At 42.4% G+C, this 22521-nt stretch overlaps 1 protein-coding gene across 6 annotated transcripts in view; it reads right to left on the bottom strand.

The window, feature by feature from the left end:
- Positions 1-8189: 8189 nt before the first annotated feature.
- Positions 8190-22521, bottom strand: part of LOC120931439 (flocculation protein FLO11-like) — an 86440-nt gene continuing 72108 nt past the window's right edge. For all 6 annotated transcript variants that reach the window (XM_040342870.1, XM_040342872.1, XM_040342871.1 and 3 more), the window contains 6 exons: positions 19914-20038; positions 19331-19386; positions 15568-15704; positions 14135-14247; positions 12682-12789; positions 8190-9371 (listed from right to left, as the gene is read on the bottom strand). In XM_040342870.1, the coding sequence (XP_040198804.1) occupies positions 9345-9371; positions 12682-12789; positions 14135-14247; positions 15568-15704; positions 19331-19386; positions 19914-20038 (566 nt within the window). In that variant the 3' untranslated portion in view covers positions 8190-9344. The remainder of the gene's footprint in view (positions 9372-12681; positions 12790-14134; positions 14248-15567; positions 15705-19330; positions 19387-19913; positions 20039-22521) is intronic.

The raw sequence follows: 22521 nt of genomic DNA, 5'->3' as shown, positions 1-22521 counted from the left end.
ACCAAACATGATCTAAAAAACAGACTCCTGACTTGATAAGGGGGGGGGGGGGTACCTGAGGGGAAGACAGAGGAAATTTTCAGATTTTAACAGAAAATAGAAAGGGATAAATGACACAGCACAAACACTGTGTTGTTTATCATGCATTAAAGGAACAGGATTTTTATTAAAGCAACAACCAGCCAGACAGACTTTCTGTAAATGAGAGATTAGGACCAATGGTTCAAAGGAAAATGTAGTTGACTGTACCGGTATTTGAAAACATTTTGTTTAAATGTTGTTCAATGTACATACCGTAAATAAATAAGCCCTACCCTGATAATAAGCCCTAGTGTGTTTTTTGTGACTAAAATTAATATAAGACCCGGTCTTATTTTCGGGGAAACACGGTAGCTAGCTACTCAAACCACATGGATTCTTGTACTGTTCTAAAAGCCGAGCTAAGCATATTTACTTTTAGAATACCTCCAAGAAAGGTGGTGAGGCTACTGTCACAAACGTAACACCCAATTGTGTATATTAAGTAACATATCTCCACCCATTGTCTTGACGTAGAATTCCAAAAATACATGTAACCTACAACAGATGACCTTTCTTTCCTAATCAACCTTCAAAATTGCCATGTTTTAAACATTGATTCTCAAACTTTTATCACCATAAAATAGTAGTAAATTCAAAATCTAACAGCCAGCCCAAGGTAGAGGGGGGCGGCAGGGACCACTGACTGTCTCCTCAGCACTCGCTCTTCCACCCGACTCCCTTGCCAGCATGACTCCTCCATATTTTAAGGGCTGGCTCAGACACCATGCTAGGCCCACTGCTTGGGGATTGGCTGAGCTCCACAAAGTATGCGGATCAAAACCTTCTGGCTTCCACCCTCCAGTTCTAGAAATGTCTCCAAACCTCCAGAATCACAGGGAGGCACTAGAGACCTACCTGTAGGAGTCATCCAGCCCTGACCCGAAATACTTTTGGACCCAGATTCAAGACTCCACGTTTAAACATGAGCCAAAACATAAATTTTCCTGCACTCACACCAGGGGGTGCCACACTCACTATAAGCAGTGTTGGTTTTAGATGTGTTGGATCTTAAACCTTAACTCCAGTGTTTTTTTTTTTTTGTTTTTTTTTAACGTGCACTATAAAAAAAAAAATATCCACACTAATGATGAATGTCTACTGCCTGCCTGATAAATAAAAAAAAGAGGCACAACTCTCCCAGAATATGGGATTTTAGTAGGAGATACCAATTCTGTTTTAAAAGGTGAGCACACTAGACACATTTGATTGAAAAAATATGAACATTTATTAGTAACATTAAAATATGATGGATTTTACATGAAGCATTCAGAAACAAGATATTTCATATATGCAGATGGCCAACATGTTTCACACAGTGTAACGATCCTGGTGATAGTCAACCGGGGTTGTTACACTGTGTGTTCTTTCGCACTGGTGAACCGCGTAGGTTGCCGTTTGATTCATCAAATTTTTATCAGACTAGGTGAGCATGGAGCAGTTTTTCACTGCCAAGATTTGTGTAATAAACTTATGATTTAATATTGTATACTAAAGACCTAGTTTTATGTCCTGTACAGACCACATGAAACCAAAGATGTGTGCAAGCCCCTGATGAAGCACAACTATTCGAAACATGTTGGCCATTTGCATATATGAAATATCTTGTTTCTGAATTCTTCATGGTCTATGTAAAATCATTATTTTAATGTTACTAATAAATGTTCATATTTTTTTTCAATCAAATGTGTCTAGTGTGCTCACCTTTTAACAGAATTGGTGTCTCCCACATTGTGGGAGAGTTGTGTGTCTCTACTTTTTTTTTTTTTTACTGTTTTCTGGGATTGTGAGATACCACCATCTGTTTCTGGAAAATATCCAACTTTCCTAATATATACATTTTGCCTACGAGTAAGCATCACAGGATGCGAAACATGTCGGCTCTTTTTTCCTAATCCACTTCTTGGTTGACTGCATGAATTTTGGCTGTTTTTTTTTCCATTAGAATTTTTGTTGTTTTTTCATATTAACCCTCTTGGGCATGAAGTTCACCAGAGCTTCACAGGTTGCCACCGAATCCTCTTCCACAACTCTATGACATCACAGAGCTGGTGAATGTTAGAGATACCTGATAAACTTATTTGGTTCAGATGATGGCAACCAGGTGAGGAGTAAAAAGACAAGTGTGTCTTGCCTACAGTCAAGCATTGCGGTGGGAATGTCATGGTCTGGGGCTGCATGAGTGCTGCCGGCACTGGGTAGTTACAGTTCATTGAGGGAACCATTAATGCCAACATGTACTGTGACATACTGAAGCAGAGCATGATCCCCTCCCTTTGGAGACTGGGCCACAGGGCATTATGCTAACATAACGACCCCAAACACGCCTCCAAGATGACCCCTGCCCTGCTAAAGAAGGTAAGGATAAAGGCGATGGACTGGCCAAGCATGTCTCCAGACCTAAACCCTATTGAGCATCTGTGGGGCATCCTCACATGGAAGGTGGCGGAGCACAAGGTCTCTAACATTCACCAGCTCTGTGATGTCGTCATAGAGTTGTGGAAGAGGATTCGGTGGCAACCTGTGAAGCTCTGGTGAACTTCATGCCCAAGAGGGTTAATATGAAAAAACAACAAAAATTCTAATGGAAAAAAAACAGCCAAAATTCATGCAGTCAACCAAGAAGTGGATTAGGAAAAAAGAGCTGACATGTTTCGCATCCTGTGATGCTTACTCGTAGCTACGAGTAAGCATCACAAACCCAGACATCTTTCAGGTAATAACTTTTTATTTTATAATTTCTTATTTAAGCTTGCATATAGAACATCGCTAAGTAGATGTATTATTCAGTCTCTTGATAGATTCTAACACTCCCTGCATTTTGCTTACATGTGAGTGCTAATCTGAGAGAAACGGACCAGGGGTATTTTTTGATTGTGCAACTTTTCTGCTTTGATGCCTATGCACAGCAGTTGAACAGTTTATCAGGTGCTATGTTAGTGCCAGCCGGTTGTTCTGCTCCAGTTGCACACTCAAAAGGTCCATAGGTCTGTTCGCATAATTTGCTCTTTTTGTTTACTGGTTGGTTTAAAGGACAATTACGCACTTCCCATTGTAAGTGTTACGATTTTCTAAGGCATGGCGTAAAATATTATATTACACAGTAGCAGGAACAACATCAGTTCCTCTCACTTTGTCCAAGGAATTGGATTTCACCAATCGCATTCTTACCGGGCGATCAGGGACACCCCCCTTCAACCGCTTGTAAAAGTAATCCAGCAGCTTCTTAGCCACTAGGGTTACTTTTACATTGAAGGGACTAGTGGTTGAACAAATAAATACAAACATTTCCAGTTTCCAGAAAAAAACACATTGTTACATTGTGTAACAATTTGAATTAAAAACAAATATGTTGTTTGCACAGGTTTGCAAATATATGTAGAAGGGAGTCTCTTTTAGATTAGAGACCACACCATACAAGGACTTTGATAAAGCAAAGTGGCTTCCATATATATTTTCAAATGTGTGAAACTAAAACGTCCTGTTTTAAGCACACATTGTTAACCACTTTCGGACGGCCGCACGCCGATATACCTCAGCTGTTTGAAGAGGGATATCTTTGTTATAGCAGCAGCTAGCTACCATAACACCAGTATCCTCTTCTTCAGCGGGCGTTTCGGTTTCCGATAATAGTGGTCTCCACGGCAGATTCGCCGCAAGATCACTTTTATCGGCGGCGGGAGAGGGCCCCCCTCCCGCTGCTCTCCCGTGCCCTCCGCCGCTGACGACGGCTTCGGTAAGTGGCTATCGGTCCTTCTGCTGGCTGGGTATGAAGACGAATGAGGGGAAGATGGCCCCACCCGTCTCCATACCATCGCATGGCAGAAGTGGTGTCAAAACTTCACTTCAGCCCAAAGCTCTTTTTATTTAAAAAACATTCCTAAATGACCCCATTTTTTTTGTGTAAATGTGAGATCTGAGGTCTTTTTGACCCCAGATCTCATATTTAAGAGGTCCTGTCATGATTTTTTCTATTACAAGGGATGTTTACACCCCTTGTAATTGGAATAAAAGTGACCTTTTTTTTTTTTTTTAAGAGAACAGTGTAAAAAATAAATGGTAAAATGGATACGAAAAAAAAAACACATATGAAAACGGTGTTCAAACCACACATGTGAGGTATCGCTGCGATCGGCAGAGTGATAGCAATAATACTAGCACTAGACCTCCTTTGTTACTCAAAACATGCAACCTGCAGAATTTTTTAAACGTTGTCTATGGTGATTTTTAAGGGTAAAAGTTTGTCGCCATTCCATGAGTGGGCGCAATTTTGAAGCGTGACATATTGGGTATCAATTTACTCTGTGTAACATTATCTTTCACAATATAAAAAAATTGGGCTAACTTTACTGTTGTCTTATTTTTTTTATTCAAATTTTTTTATTTTTTCCAAAATAAGGGCGCTTGTAAGGCCCCGTACACACGACCAAACATGTCTGCTGAAACTGGTCCGCGGGCCAGTTTCAGCAAACATGTTCGGTCGTGTGTAGGCCCGAGCGTGCAGGATTCCAGCAAACATTTGCCCGCCGGGCCTTTTCCCAGCGGGCAAATATTCCTGACTTGTTTTAAAACAGTCCGCTGGAATCCTGCCCGCTCGGACATGTTCGGTCGTCTGTACAGACCTACCGTACATGTCCGAGCGCCCGCCATCCCTCGCATGCGTCGAATGACTTTGGCGCATGCGTGGAAGCATTTAACTGGCAGGCCCGCCCACGTCACCGCGTCATCGTCGCGGTGACGCCGCGGACACGCCCAGCGTATTGTTTACGCGTGGATTTCTGTACGATGGTTAGTACAGCCATCGTACAGAAATCCCCGGGGCAGACATGTACGGTGAAAACGGTCCGGCGGCCCGGTTTCATCGTACGTTTGCCGGTGTGTACGCGGCCTAAGACTACTTCGCAAATACGGTTTGACAAAGTATTGCAATGACCGCGATTTTATTCTCTAGGGTGTTAGAATTTTTTTAATGTTTTTTTCTAGCAAAAAAAAATATTTTTTAACTTGTAAACAACAAATCTCAGAAAGAGTCCTTAAAGTGGAGTTCCACCCATTTTTTTATGTTTGTCTGTGCTGCATGCCCTAATCTCATAGTGTTCAGAATGGACAATTTTTATTTATTGTGTTGCTTGTAAATACCTTTATTTTGTAGTCCTTCATTACTTCCTCCTCCTTATTAGCCTAGGCCAGGGGTGGAAAACTCAAATTCATCGGGGGCCGCATCAGCAGTTTGGGTGCCCTCAAAGGGCCGGTTGTATCTGCACTCCACCATAGTGTTCAGTCTGAGCAGTGTCCAAGTTTTCTTGCACTGCAAATGGACGCTGCGCAGGGTTCAGGAGTGCGCTGTGCAGGGTTCAGAAGCTATGCACAGTGTGCAACAATTGATTTCATCCCTCCTCCTGGGTTCTGACCTCACCGCCCCCCCTCCAAAAAAAAAAAAAAAACCTCTGACATCTATGCTCTCTCCAGTTTAACAAATCGGCAAATAAGGATCCTCCAATCACCTGGTGTTGGCGCTTCAATCATCCCGGCACCATGGTTGTTATGGTATCAGGATGATTGAAGCACATTATTTATAATATTACATTGTAATATAAAATGAAATCATTCAACTCCCCATAAAGCCGAATCAGTGGAAGTCCGGAGTCCCTCCTTGCATCAGGCATTCCTTCTGGAGCACCTCCTTACAACGGGCGTCCCCCACCAGCCGAGTCCCCCCTTTACATCAGGAGTCCCCCACCAGCTGAGTCCCCCCTTTACATCAGGCGTCCCCCACCAGCCAAGTCCCCCCATTTACATCAGGCGTCCCCCACCAGCCGAGTTCCCCCTTTACATCAGGCGTCCCCCACCAGCCAAGTCCCCCCATTTACATCAGGCGTCCCCCACCAGCCGAGTCCCCCCATTTACATCAGGCGTCCCCCCACCAGCCGAGTCCCCCCATTTACATCAGGTGTCCCCCACCAGCCGAGTCCCCCCTTTTCATCAGGCGTCCCCCACCAGCCGAGTCCCCCCTTTACATCAGACGTCCCCCACCAGCCGAGTCCCCCTTTATATCAGGCATCCCCCACTAGCCGAGTCCCCCCTTTACATCAGGGGTCCCCCACCAGCCGAGTCCCCCCTTTACATCAGGCATCCCCCACCAGCCGAGTCCCCCCTTTACATCAGGGGTCCCCCACCAGCCGAGTCCCCCCTTTACTTCAGGCGTCCCCCACCAGCCGAGTCCCCCCTTACATCAGGTGCCCCCCCCCCCTTACATCGGGTATAATCCCCAGCAGCAGAGGCCGCGGACCTCTAGCAGCAGCGACGGCGGTCTTCAAGAAAATGGAGGCCGGCAGAGACATTGTCTCTGCCTGGCCACGGACCTCTGGCGACGGCGGTCTTCAAGAAAATGGCGGCCAGTGGGGACATTGTCTCTGCCCGGCCGAGGACCTCTAGCGACGGCGGACTTCAAGAAAATGGCAGCCGGCGGAGACATTGTCTCTGCCCGGCCGCCGACCTCTAGCGGCGGATGCCTGCGACGTAAAAAAATCGGGGACCCGAGTCATTTGAGGATAAGAGAGATCCCCCCCTGCTGGCGGGCCACATAACAAGGCCTGGCGGGCGAGATTCGGCCCGCGGGCCTTGTGTTTGCCACCCCTGGCCTAGGCTATTAAGTCACAAGGCTATTCGCAAGGGTTTCTAGTAGGGTTGTCCCGATACCAGTATCGGTATCGGGACTGATACCGAGTATTTGCGGGAGTACTTGTACTCCCGCAAATACCCCCGATGCCTAAATAGAATACTTGTCCCCCCCCCCGCCGCCGTCGTCATATATCGCAAAGCCACCCCTGCTGCCGCGTTAATCACCGCGCGGGGAACATTAGAGTCAGCTTTCGTTTGAATAGCTGTTTTCCCCACCGCGCATAGACACTCCCCCTTGCTCGGGATTGGACGGATCTGTCCAATCGCGAGCAAGGGGGAGTGTCTCTATACACAGCGCGGCAGGGAAAACAGCTTATTCAAACGAAAGCTGACTGTAATTTTCCTCGCGCGGTGATTAACGCGGCGGCGGCATAATTTAGGTACGGGGGACATGGCTGCATGTGGGGGGACATGGCTGGATATGTGGGGGACATGGCTGCAATATGTTTGGGGACATGGCTGCGTATATGGGGGACATGGCTGCATATGTTTGGGGACATGGCTGCAATATGTTTGGGGACATGGCTGCAATATGTTTGGGGACATGGCTGCAATATGTTTGGGGACATGGCTGCAATATGTTTGGGGACATGGCTGCAATATGTTTGGGGACATGGCTACGTATATGGGGGACATGGCTGCAATATGTTTGGGGACATGGCTGCATATGTTTGGGGACATGGCTGCATATGTGGGGGACATGGCTGCAATATGTTTGGGGACATGGCTGCAATATGTTTGGGGACATGGCTGCAATATGTTTGGGGACATGGCTGGATAGGTTTGGGGACATGGCTGCATATGTGGGGGACATGGCTGCATTTGGGGACACAAAAAAAGTATCGGTATTCGGTATCGGCGAGTACATAAAAAAAGTATCGGTACTTGTACTCAGTCCTAAAAAAAGTGGTATCGGGACAACCCTAGTTTCTAGGATAGGCATCATGTATCCCAGTAGTCCTTGCAAATAGCCTATTTGCATAGAGAAGGGGTGGCAACTTCCTCTGACACTCTCGTTTCTATGGAAACCTGACTGAAACCTATTACATCGCTTGTGCGGCACTGAGCATGTGCGAGATCTGCAAGGCTGAAATCCAGGAAGTCATACAGTCTGGCTTCATGATGCCCACACTTAAGATGGCCACGGTCTATTTTTAGATTATAAACTAACTAAATGCTCTAACAACCTAACAAAACAGACCTTAGTTTACAGACTAACTTTACTAGACCACATTAACCTTTTGTATTACAGGGGTATTTATATTTAAAAAGTGAAATTGTGGGTGGAACTCCCCTTTAAGTGGTTAAACAGTTTAATTGGTTTCTGTTTTTGTTTTTTTTTGCTGGCTACATAATTTGTCAGTTTGAAAAAAAAACACATGGTCGATCTAGTTCAACCAAAGAAAAAAATAATTCAATAATTAGTTAAATGCACATAGAATACATTTATTGCCGTGGTCACTGCTGCATATAAATTACGGTACATTTTTTTTTACAACGTTTTTATTACAAATGTAGTAGTCCTCCATTTAACTGACAAGCTAACAAACATTACATATAATGAAGTACAAATAAGTATAAAACATAGTGTGTTTTGGAGCCTAGACTGCAACACCCAACAAAAAGATATTTTGAGTTATTTTTCTATAACTTCTAAATGAAAAATCTTATACCAACATGATTTCCTTTACCTCTCTTCGAGAGACAAAGTCTACTTCTCCCATTGGCTAACATGTTGGATTTATATTTTTCTATAAAACATTTGCAATCCACTGATTTTATAAATTAACATATAAAATAAATAATAAAAGTAGTGTCATTTATCTCTCTAACCTGATCTGACCTTTCCATGTAGTCTTCATACAGGCTGAGAAAGTCTTAATACAAATTATAATTATTAAAATGCATTAGATAAAAAAAGTAACACCAAAATGAACTATTGTGCTTTTTCTGTGTGCTTGACCTATAGCACCACCTGAGATGAATAAATATTCCGTGGACTGAGGAGACAAAAGTTGAACTTTTTGGAAGGGGTGTGTCTCGTTACATCTGGCATAAAAGTAAAACAGCATTTCATAAAAAGAACATCATTCCAACAGCCAAACAGTGTCATTTACCACTCTAACCTGATCCAACCTTTCTATGTAGTCATCACACAGGCTGAGAAAGTCTTAATACAAATTATAATTATACAAAACCTGCTTTAGATAAAAAAGTAAAACCAAAATAAACTATTGTGCTTTTTTTGCGTGTTTTTTTTATTATGGCTGAGATGAATAAATAAAAAAGAATGAATGACTGTATCTCTAGAAAATAAGCAGATAGGTCGTCTTAGTGATGATATGCTTTGAATAAGGTGCAAATGCCTAAAGTCTTTGAAGCATCTCTTGAATATTTGGTAAAATGTGGATGCAATTTTCCATAACAAAAATATCATGATATTTTCCAGATTTTGGGGCAAAGTACGATCCAGCTCTTGGGGCAAAGTACGATCCATTATCGAAGGCAGACTTGCTGAGTATGAACTTTTCGATTTGTACATGAAGTTTCATAAATAAGCATTATTTTCTTTCTTAAACTGGTGATCAATGTGGTAGCTCATATGAATGGCTCTGGAGGAGAAATTAAATAAAATGAGGTAAAATCGAACTAATAATTATTCAAAAAACATTACTTGTATGTATTTGGAACCAACCCTATTTCTGGCCATGCAGTGATTTACAGAAATCAACCTAGAATACTATGACAGTTCATTTTGTCTTGGATAGATGGGGAATGATTAGAACGTCTGTCCGATTTTTATTGTGGTCTGTGTCTATAGTGAATACATTTCCCATCACTTCCCAGTACTGTGAGAAATTCAAAATGTGACAAGAGATGAGTGATTGGATTATGAAGGGTGTGAGTTGCGAGATTGCTGGGGCTGATGTTAAAGCGGCTTTCCACCCAGAAATGTAACTTTCGCTGATCGGATTCCCCCCCCCCCCCCCCCAGCGCCACATTTGGCACCTTTCAGTGGGGAGGGGGGAGCAGATACCTGTCAAATCCAGGTATCTGCTCCCACTTCCGGGCATAGATCGACACACTGTGCGGCGAACTACACAATGTCCGGCCCCTCGTCCTTCCGCCTCGCTGTCTTCTGGGAGACACACAGGTCCTAGAAGACAGTGGGACCATAACAGATCGCGCAGCACGACTCCAGCAAGCGCAGTAAGAAACAGGCTGTGAAGCCACTACCTGTTTCCCTTAATAAGGATGTCGGCGCCTGCACCTGGAGCCAAAGGATGGGTCGGCTTCGGGTGAGGTCATCGTGGGCTCACTGGACAGGCAAGTGTCCATATATTAAAAGTCAGCAGCTGCAATATTTGTAGCTGCTGACTTAAAAAAAAAAAAATTCCCAGGTGGAACTCCGCTTTAGGATGACATTGTCTGTGGATGACAGATGGAGGTTGATTTATTAAAGTTCACAAAGTTTCACTTTGCATGGGAATTTCTTCCAGAGCTTGGGGTGAATGGGGTTAAAAAAATTCACATTGCAAAAAGTACTGGCCAAGGAAAATCAAACAGTACTTTTGCATGCACATGTTTGGATGATAGAAATCAACAGAGCTTCACATCATTCATTTTTCCCATGCAAAGTGAATAGCCCACTTTGCCTTTAATCAACCCAATGGTTGGCCCACGCTTCTGTTTTGGGATGGTTGTTTCAGTTTAATGTAAGAGGCTACTTGATTTTTTTTATGTAGACCAATTGTCCAGAATGTGCACCTTACTGTCCTTGAACAAATGTCACCTTTTCTTAATGGGAATGTCCAGGTCTTACCCATATTTAACCCCAACCCTTTTCTGACTCTCTAGAACAGTGGTCATCAACCCTGCCCTACAGGGCCCAACAGGCCAGGTTTGCAAGATAACTGAAATACATCACAGGTGATATCATTTGCTGCTCAGTGATTGCAGTATTCTAGACTGCATCTCCCCATGGTAATACATAAAACCTGGCCTGTTAGTGGGCCCTGTAGGGCAGGGTTGATGACCACTGCTCTAGAACATGTCCCATAATTCATAATTTTTTTACCTTGTTCCTGTAATAAGAAATAGCTTGTATTGTTCCCCATGACACCAGGCTTGTAGAAAGTTGTAGAGACAACTTATGGAACCATAGTTCCAACTAGGCTCCCAGGGCTATTTCTATTAGAAGCTCCTTTCTTACGCACAATGGGGCAGATCCACAGACATCTGCGCCGGGCGCAGCGTATCTAAGATAAGTAACTTATCTTTTTTAAATGGAATCCACAACGAATCCGCGCCATAAGTTACGGCGGCGTAGTGTATCTATCGCGGCGTAAGGGCGCGGAATTCAAATGGATCTAATGGGGGCGTGTTTATACGCCCCCATTAGTTTTATATGTTAATACGCCGTGACCCGACGTAAATGACGTTTTTTTGGAACTGCGCATGCGCCGTCCCTGGGGTATCCCAGTGCGCATGCTCGAAATTAAACCGGAAACCCGCCAATGCTTACGACGGTGACGTCATTTTATGCATATTCCTATTCGCGAACGACTTACGCAAACAACGTAAAAAAATCAAAATTGTACGCGGGAAGGACGGCCATACTTAACATTGAGTACGCCTCAGTATAGCAGCTTTAACTATACGCCAGAAAAAGTCGAACGCAAACGACGCAAAAAAATGCGCCGGGCCGACGTACGTTCGTGGAACGCCGTAAATAGCTAATTTGCATACTCAACGCGGATTTCGACGGAAACGCCACCTAGCGGCCGCCGAAAAATTGCATCTAAGATCCGAAGGCATACGAAGACGGATCAAGCCGAGATGCCGTCGTATCTTGTTTTGAGGATTTAAAAACAAAGATACGACGCAGGATTTTTTAAATTACGCCGGCGTATCAATAGATACGCCGGCGTAATTTCTTTGTGGATCTATCCCAATGTGTTTGAGACCAGTCAGCAACATTGTTTTTCTGGAACGTGAATCAATGGGGTTGATTTACTAAAGCTGGAGGGTACAAAATCTGGTGCAGATCTGCATAGAAACCAATCGGCTTCCAGTTTTTTTTTGCCAAAACGTAATTGAACAAGCTGAAGTTAGAAGCTGATTGGCTGCCATGCACAGATGCACCAGTTTCTAAGTGCACCAGTTTTAGTAAATCCCCCTTATAGTGTGCATATAAATTGGAACAGGACAATGCAGAATTGGTCGAGTTCCTGTAGTCCAGCAGCTAGGGCTGACAACTCTGATTTCTGTGTAGCAAAAGCCTTGTGTTGTCTGCCCAAACAGGGTTTTAGGAGTTCACCTAAAATCGGTGTTCAGAGCAACAGGTATTTTTCTGTACTTGCAGTGCTTTTAAACACATTAAACGCAGGGAAATTTTCATGCATTGGATTGATGTACTAAATATGCTTTTCTTTAACTTTGCACATATTGATATAAATGCTGGGTTACGTTCCATCCTGACACTCACTAGACCCAGGGAAGCTACTTGGATGTGTGGTGAAAGATTTTGATTAATAGAAAAAGTCCAATTCAATGTCACTAACTACTACTAGATAATATAAAAGGTAATGCACGTTGGGACAAGGAAATTGCTTGAACAATGAAAACCAAGAGGAGAGATCAATGGAGAGCGGTACAGCAATGCCAAAGCAGTGGAGCTCTAAGAAAAGTCCTCTAGAGCAGTGTTTCTCATGTACTCCCAACAGGTCATGTTTTAAGTATTTCCCTCAGATTAACCTGACTGTTGTAATAACTAAGGCAGTGAAACTGGAAAAATTACTGTGCAAAATAATGGTAAGCCTGAAAACATGACCTGTTGGGAGTACTTGAGGACTGGAGTTGAGAAACATTGCTCTAGAGGAGGTAAGATTTAGATTTAAAATAGGTAAAATATTTTCTTACCCTATAGTTTGTCACGCCAGGCATAGAGCTCCCTCCTTCAATGTTTTGATATGGTGGCTTGAGAGTAAAAGCACGGCGGAGCTTCACGCACATATTTGTTTTCAAAGACTAGAAATGGGAAGTAAATTAATTGCACAAAATCCACTGATTTGAACCTTTGTTTATTATTAAAGTACATATAAACCCCAATTAAAGTACATCTAAACCCCAATTAAAGTACATGTAAACCCCAACTAAAGGACATTCAGCTTGCACTCTGTAATAAACGATTGCTATTTTTTAAAATAAAATACTGTTTTCATATATTATTTTAATAAAATCTGCAGATTTGAACACATTGAAAATTATGTTTGAAATTGCTTTAACATGTTACATTTTAAGGTATATGACATTTCAGTGCTTGGGTTTACATATAAGCTAGCATTGAAGATGTCTGCAGCATGCCTCCCCTGCTTCTATTTTATAGGCAAAATATGAATGGTTACACAATGCATATAAGATGATGCACCTACTACTAAAGATCATATCACTTCATGGATTTTTGGTTGGTTCTGTATATATACCGTATTTATCGGCATATACCGCACACTTTTCTCCCTTTAAAATCAGGGGAAAATCGTGGGTGCGCCATATACGTCGAGTCCCCCGCTTCTCCGAGCTGATTGTACTGCACACTCGGCTAGGCTCGGCCACGCTCGGCTCCACCCGCAGCCACGCGACAGGAGCCGAGAGAAGCCGAGTGCGCAGGAAATCCGGCTCTGCACAGCGCGCCAAATTCAAACACACAACGCTGCAACCCCTCGACGGACCCCGCCGCAGACGGACACCCACAAGGCTCGACGGACCCTGCGCAAGGCCGCAGATGGTTGCCGGACAAGGCCGCCGATAGACACCGGGCAAGACAGCAGACGGACCCCGCGCAAGGCCGCAGACAGACGCCGGGCAAGACATCCAAAATTTACGTTTTTTTCCCTAAACTTCCCTCCTGAGCTATATGCCGGCGCGCGGTATATGCCGATAAATACGGAAATAGAACATCAGCATGTCTCAGTTCCTATTCTCCTTTATTAAAGCGGTTGTATAGGGATTTTTTTACTTTTACCTACAGTTACAGTTTAGAAGATATTCCCCTCGCAATGAGCCGCTAAATGCAGCGGCGCATGCGCACAGGGGATTCTCAGCTTACGACCCGGCAGACGCATGCGTGGAAGTGATGACATCGCAGCTCCAGCCAATCACAGCGCTGGAGCCGCGATACCCATAAGACACCGCGAGGCAAGGTGTCATTTGCCTCGGCGTGGACCAGGTAAGTTACTGATGCCTCGTTCTAAGGTAAGTATTTTTATAATGAGCTAGTATGTGGTGAATACTAGCTCATTATGTCTTTTGTTTTCCAGGGTTACAAAAAAAAATTCAGCGGGTATACAACCGCTTCAAATAGAATGGCACTCACCAGGATTATACACGCAGGGATGCACAAGATGGCCAAGATACACATAACGATGATGGCTACTGCATAGCCGGGGAATGAACTCTCAGGAGGGGGAAAAGTTGCACCAGTCACATCTGAAATATTAAAAGGAAAGCATTTTAAAAACATTTTTTAAAGCTCAAACCAAAATGATTAATTGAGTAGTCATTAAAAATGCCCACTGTAGGATTTATAATTTTTTTAAGGTGATCAGCATTGTTAATGTCCCTTATTATATAACTTTCACCTTCTCCACATCACCAATGGTTCCAGATCACATATTCACCTAACAGATAGCTCAGTGACAGTGTATGTATGTATATATATATATATATATATATATATATATATATATGTGTGTGTGTGTGTGTATATATATATATATTTTTTTTTAAGGATGAAGCACAGCTCTTCTTTTCTTTCTTTTTTGTTTAATCTTTGTGAACCTGAAAAACAGGCGGAGGTCCACTCCTATATTTAGCATGAAACATTTAATAAAGAAGGAGCAAGGAGATCTGTGCTTCATCCCTTCTAGGTGTGGATTATGTAATAAGAAGAGTCTGGGAACCCACTGCATGTTTTTAGCATGGAGTACCAACGAAGGTTGGACTTGAATGGTTCAACTATGAATGGAGAGCATGCGGCTCACCATTTTTTTTTCGCATGGTGCCATGAAGTCTAGAACATACTGTCTATTGATTGTTCATGTTACATGGCTGTAAGTGTCAAATCACTGGGGTACAGATTTTAAAACGGCAATATATATGGGTGATAGATGATGTTTAGGGCCCCCACTTTCATTTAGAGACGGTTGTTCCAATTTGATGTTGATGGCCTGTGTATGGTAGCCAATCGGCTCCTAATTTCAGCTTCTTCAATTAAGCTTTGACTAAAAACAAAAATGATTTCTATGCCAGATTTTGCATTCTCCTTTTTTCGTAAATCAACCTCCGTGACTGTATTTTGTAATAGAACAAGGTATTTTCATTAACGTCTACATCTACCATCCTATTCGTTTGTTATGTGGCTATAAACGCTAGGGTGTATTCTTGACACACTTTAGTAACAAAGGGCCAGATTCACAGAAGAGATACGACAGCGTATCTCCTGATACACCATCGTATCTCTGTGATCCGCCCATCCTAACTATGCGGCTGATTCATTAAAAAAAAAAAAAAAAAAGAATGGAACTAAAACTGCAAGTAAAATGATTGCAGTTGCCTTGACTTCATTTTCATACATCAAAGTCAGCTATGACAGATAGGCCCACACATACCTAAAGTAAAACATTTCCCTAAAGGGGGAACACACAGAAAAATAATCTTATAAGCATTTTCATCAAGCCCTGCTCAGTTTTGGTGTTAGGCATATTGTATCACCTATCAAGTGACACAGCATGGTATTCAGGCACTTACAAACTGATTGAGGATCCAAGGTCAGATTGTAGTTCTGCAGAATGTTTTGGTTTTTCACAATCTGTTGAGCCACTGCGGTAGTTGTTGTGGCGCCTTGAGGAAATATCAGTTCTATCTTGCTAATTACTGATCCTGACCTGTATACGAAAGAACATAATACAAGTTAGTTTGGATAGGAACTCCAGTATTACACTACACATAAATACTGACCTTTTACATGAAAAAAGGGACACATAAAACTGATACTGATCTTCCCTAGTCTACCCACATCAGACCGTATTTGGACATGTCCATCTAAGATGAGCTTATCTTTACAAGACTTTAAAATTGTGGCAGTTGTATGAAAACGGGAAGGTTAGAATTCCATAACAAGTACAGCTAATGCCAGATTGGATATACTAAAGCAGCCTTTTTCAACCAGGGTGCCTTGGCAAAATACCAAATACAAGCCAGTCGGTGGATCAAGCCTGCCTTTTAGTTATACAAAGCTGTAGGCTTTCATTGTGTACAATTACAACCTTCCAGCCGACACCGTCTTAACCCCTTCGCGCCTAGGGGTCAAACAAATCGAAATGCCAAAGCCCAATTTTGGGACTTTGACATGTGTTAGTAAAACCGTATATATATCATCACAACTACTTTGTGCATGCAGGTGAATTATAACTTGTTTTTTTTTTCCCAAGACAAATTGGGCTTTCATTTGGTGGTAAATGATAATGGATATCTCGTGCATTTTTTAATATCAAAAGGAAAACTGGCCCAAAATAGTAAAAAAAAATACCTTTTTTTAAATTGTTTAATTTAGCTGTATATTTCTTGGTACCACCATAACCTACTATCAAAGGACAACCCAAAATAAACTCTCCTGTGCCTGACAATCACAGCCATACCACATATGTGTATGTTAGGTGTTATATGAACCCGTAGTACAGCCCAGAAACATGCACATTTTGATTCATTTTTTTTATTCTTCCTAAAACAAGCTGACACTAACTGACACTGATACTAATTAAAAAAAATACTGATCCTGACCTTGACCCAAACACTAACTCTGGCACTTGCCTAGATCAAACCTTGATCTAAGTATTGTTTATGTTTTTTTTATTATTATTATTTATTTTTTATTATTTTTTTACATACACTTTTTTTTCTTTGCAAGGACGGAGAGAGATGCAATGTATCTCTTTCCTCCATTCACAGAAAAGGAAAACACTATGGCAGGCTTCACAGTGACTGATCACCAATCAGAGGCTATCACAGCGATCAAGTGACCCAGAATCGGGAGTTCCGGGTCCCAAGTGTTAGTACGGGGCCTGGGTTTCATGATGAGAGCCTGGTCTCTGTGCTGGGAGCACGACACGTTGCGCACTGCCAGCACCAAGGGAGGTACGCAAATATGTGGCCCCATGACAAAATGCTCTGTGCAGTGGGGCCGCATATTTGTGTGACGTCAGCGTGAAGTGGTTAACAACCAAAAATGTCATTGGTTAATAAGGAGGACATTGGGCACCTGCACACCATCATCACGTAGTGACCCATGACTAAGTCACGTGACAAGTGATGTAACGCGTGGGGGAGAAGCCTATGTGACGGGACATTCGATCCTAGTGAGGAGACCATCGAACTGAGCGGCAACATAACATGTGCCTGTGTTCAACGGAGGATTCGTGAGTGCATACACCGTCTGTGTAGTCCCTGCCCCCTCTCCTTGTTCCTCACAATATTGCACTAGGAGGCTTGTCCTCTTTCTTTTTTCTCTTACATGTCTCTGGAGCGATCCTGAAATACCTGGTTGGCTTGATCTCTTGAAGCAGTAACCTCTATCTAAAGCAGTGAAAGGGAAGCACTGGCTGTCTGCTTGCAGGTCTCCCTATGGGATTTGTCTTTTTTCCATTTAACCCTCTGTGGATTCACTGACTTTTTTTGTGTGATTTTTATTCAATAAGGGTGTTTTATTTGAATTATCACCAGTTATTCGTATTTATCTCTGTTATTAGCACAGGCTGTATTACTCACATTAGTTGATATTAGCGCTATCATTATCTTTATTATGCACACCATCATTGTTTGCCCCTCCCTCTCTTCATCAGCACTGAGGTCACGTTAGCTTAGTGAAGGAGAAGAAAAACACTGGAATACTAGTCAGTGCCAGTGTGTAAAGGTATGTTTGCTTTGGAAGTATAAATCACCTGTAATGATGAGGGTCCTACATGTGGGGATGTTGCGTTATGTAAAACTACACGTTTTTTTACATTTTAGAATGAGGAGCTTCGAGATTAAGCAGAACTTTAAACTTAAATGAAAAGCCTGAGAAACACTGCACTAAAGTACAGTTTGGGGTCCTGTATATAGTAATATGGATATGAATGAACAGTATTACAGGACTGGCCTGGCAGGTAAGATTCTTACAACATCATCAATTAAAGTTTACCCAAAGTAACAAAAAGGAAAGACATGGTAAAGAAAGAGCATTTAACAGCTGTAGATTAAATAGAATGTTTAAATTCACAGAATTGGCTGCTTTGAGCCCTCATTCCAGGTCATGGATGCAGATTGGGTAGGGCGATAAAACCAGGAAGTAGAAGAGTAGGGTGAAGAAACCAGGAAGCAACTGAAACCAGGAAGTGTGGTTCTCTGTGGAGCACAGTGCTGGAACGGAAGTGGCGTCATATGGACGATACAGGAGGTGTACGCATTTCTACAACAGTGATTCAGCTTCCTGCCCTGGAATGAGGGATACCCTGGGGATGCAGAGTAGCCAATTCCATGAATTTTGATGATAAGAGCTGGTATTCACATATATTTATGTGAGTTGCCACTTGTCTTTTTATTCATTAAAGGTTTTGTATTGCTACATTTAGTCTGACACCCTCTTGTGTTCCCTGTTTGCAATGCCCACCAGCCCAGCACTCAGTTGTCTCTGTAATCTATAGGCTCCCCTTAAAGTGGATGTAAACCCTCCATACACCCAGTGAAGTGAACAGCCTCAGATGATACACAGAGATGAACCAAATCTCCCTACATAGGTTTTACATGTGTATCTGCTGTCTTCACATTTATATACTGTTTAGAAAGTTCAGATCGTGTTAGGAAACACAGAGTATATGTCTGGGCATTAAGTCAAGATAGATATAAACAAGAAAAACTCCTGCGCTGTCAGTAAACTAAACTAGGGGGCACTGCTGCAGACACCTGGTGATCTATCCTAATCAGAAAACAGTGTCAAATGAAAAAAGTGGTGATATCTGCGCTGTGTGACAAAGGGGACAGTGTGACTAATGGGCACACTGAGTGTGTAAGAATACAAGGGCAGTATAAATCACACTATAATCATTAAATGATCCAAATACATCAAATCTTCAGCAGACATAGGTATGTGAAATAAAAGCATGAAACAGACGTGAGTCTGATATCACTACAGATATCACCACATTTTTCATACAGCCAAGATAGCTAAAATTGCTGATTGGATGAAAGGCACACACCCTCTCTCATCATAGGCAGAGACTCTCAGAGGTGTTTTGTAACAGGGCCAGCTCCCTGATTATCTATCTATAGCAACCTCCCCCAACAGAAATTTCAGGCTGATTTTACCTGATGTGTCTGAGAATTTATCAGGCCGATAACAGAGGAATGGGTCAGGAGAGAGCTATGGGACTCCGCTCTTTGAAGAGAGATAACAAAATACTGCAGATATATGTGCCCAGATAAAATTTCATGTATTGGGTTTACATCAAATTTGAAACACTTAGTTAATACTCACATAAATGAAGCCACCACTATCTGAGCCATATTGAAATCTGTAAGAATACTGCTGAACTGAAGAAAAAAAAAGAAAAAGGATACATTTAGAATGTTTCTATTATTATCCTGAAATAACCTATAATTCACATTTTCATTAAAAAATTAAATAATAAACCACAGATAAAAAAAATGGCAGATGAATTACATTACAAAAATTACATTACAAAATGGCAATGCTGAATTACATTAAAGTGTAAGTAAACCCCCCTATCGTTTTCAAACATTTTTGCCTCTGTTTAATTTACAACTGCCATGATGCTGCACATGTGATCAGTTATGAAACCAGCTATTGGATGGTTTGAAAGTTTGGTTGAGAGCACAACCACTGTTTTTTTTAAACTGGTAAATGGATGGGTTTACTTCCGCTTTAACCTTTATAACCTGTACTGAAAGAGTTTAAAAAAAAAAAAAAAAAAAACTCTTTAAACCAATTGGTATTGGAGAACAGAATATGCTATTGGTCAAAATAAGAAAAGTGATCACGTGCCTATTGATTGAAACTGTTGTTGGAACTATGATTCACTACTTTGATTAACACTTACCGCGTTTGTAACAGTTTGCTCTAGTTGCTTGAATCTTTGACTGTTTCTGTCATTTAAATCGGAAGTGTATATTATATTGGTGAATCTTGGGTAATATATAAATGCTTGCAAAGTGCTCGGTACATCTGAAAGAAGAAAACAATGATTTTTAGGTTTTACTATTATATTCTATCTGAGAAGATCCGGTATACATAGAATATATAGTACCGTATTTATCGGCGTATACCGCACACTTTTTTGCCCTGAAAATCAGGGCAAAATCATGGGTGCGCGATATACGCCGATACCCACTTTCCCGCGCCGAGTTTGAACACTGCGCCGGCATATACCGAGCACAGTACACTTGTGTATAGTCGGGCAGGCTCGGCTCCTCTCGCGCTCACGACCTGAACGTTCAGGACGTGAGCGCGAGAGTAGCCGAGCCTGCCCGACTATACACGAGTGTACTGCGCTCGGCATATGCCGGCGCAGTATTCAAACTCGGCGCGGGAAATCGGGGATCGAGCGGGGAGGACGCCGCAGAAGGACGCCGGACCGACGAAGAGGACACCCGAAGCCGCAGACGGACGCCGGACCCGACGAGGCCGCTGATGGACGCCGCGCACGACACCAAAACTGTAAGTACTAAAATGTTTTTTTACAGGAATGTCGGGTCCACTTTAGGGGTGCGCGCTATAAGCCGGAGCGCGCAATACCCCGATAAATACGCTAATTGCTTTTACACTTTCTTTAGCATCCATAAAAGTTGAGGTAGGATCATACACAGGAATGAAAAGTTCAGTGAATTAGGATAGCGTCTAACATACTCATTCAAGCTGTTCCACCATACAGGTGATTCTAGCAAATCATAGAAATGTATATCTATGTATGAAGTGAATACTGACCGATACAGTAAAACCTTGGATTGCGAGCATAACTCGTTCCAGAAACATGCTTGTAATCCAAAGCACTTGTATATCAAAGCAAATTCCCCCATAGGAAATAATGGAAACTCAAATGATTCGTTCTACAATCATTTATTCATAAGTCTTTCAGTTTATAGTCCATATAAAAAGATTACAGCAATGTGATAAGTTGTGTAACCATAAAATGTCCATCCACAAATGGAAGCCTCCACAAGGGGATTAAAAGTAAAATCCAGCAGGAGCTACAGAGTATAAAAGAGAAGAGAGGCGCCTCTAAGTGTAGCAATATGTTGCCAAATGTTGTACATTCATTAAATGTAACCATATTGCTACACTTATGCCGCGTACACACGATCGGTCCATTCGATGAGAATGGACCGATGGACCTTTTTCATCGGTAAACCGATGAAGCTGACTGATGGTCCGTCGCGCCTACACACCATCGGTTAAAAAAACGATCGTGTCAGAACGCGGTGACGTAAAACACAGCGACGTGCTGAAAAAACGAAGTTCAATGCTTCCAAGCATGCGTCGACTTCATTCTGAGCATACGTGGATTTTTAACCGATGGACGTGCCTACTAACGATCGGTTTTGTCCTATCGGTTAGGAATCCATCAGTTGAATTTAAAACAAGTTGGCTTTTTTTTAACCGATGGTTAAATAACCGATGGCGCCCACACACGATCGGTTTTGACCGATGAAAACGGTCCATCAGACCATTGTCATCGGTTTAACCGATCGTGTGTACGCGGCATAAGAGGCGCCTCTCTTGTCTTTTATACTCAGGTGTGACGTGATGCTGCATGTATATCAAGACATCGCTTGTATATCAAGTCAACATTTATTAAAACATTTTGCTTGTCTCGCAAAATGCTCTTCAACCAAGTTACTCTCAAACCAAGGTTTTACTATAACTTTATTGCACACACAAGACATGTTACCTAACTGAGATTGTCACCAGCAGACATGGGGAGGTCCAGGTGCATCATTTTTACAAATATCTTTTTTGCTGATCCTACAGTTTGCCCTGGCAGGATCTTTTGTCCACACCATTGGGGCTTGGCACTAAACACACTCCATGTCAACGTCCTTCTCGTCTTGTCCTTATTTCCAAGTTCTTGATGATACCTTAAAAGTAGCTACATGACTTCCTACCAAAATATTTTTTTTTATATATTCTTATATTATTTTATGCTGTGATGGTACAGCACCCCAAACAAAACTTCAGTATAATACATATTTTTTCTTGATGTTTTGTGGTGGTAATACTACATCCTTACATAATTGTTTTGTATGTATATATACTGTATACACTGTGGCCCAGATTCTCAAAGGACTTACAACGGCGTAGCGCCATGTACGCCGTCATAAGTCTGAATGAGAGCCGTCGTATCTATGCGGCTGATTCTTAGAATCAGTTACACATACATTCGGCTAAGATACGAGTAAGTCTCTTACACTGTCGTATCTTAGTTGCATATTTACGCTGGCCGCTAGGTGGTGCTTCCGTAGATTTCCGCGTTGAATATGCTAATACGCCGATTCACAAACATACGTGCGCCCGGCGTAGCAAGAAACGTTGTTTACGTAAGACATACGCCGGCGTAAAGTTACCCCTCCTAAAGCAGGGGTAAGTCATGTTAGGTATGGACGTCGGAAACGTACGAACAGCGTCGTGTTTTACGTCGTTTGCGTAAGTCG

This window comes from Rana temporaria, chromosome 3 (assembly GCF_905171775.1).
Source record: "Rana temporaria chromosome 3, aRanTem1.1, whole genome shotgun sequence".
Classification (NCBI taxonomy): domain Eukaryota; kingdom Metazoa; phylum Chordata; class Amphibia; order Anura; family Ranidae; genus Rana; species Rana temporaria.
Note: the sequence above shows the minus strand (reverse complement) of the source record. Positions and strands in the feature narration are given on the sequence as shown.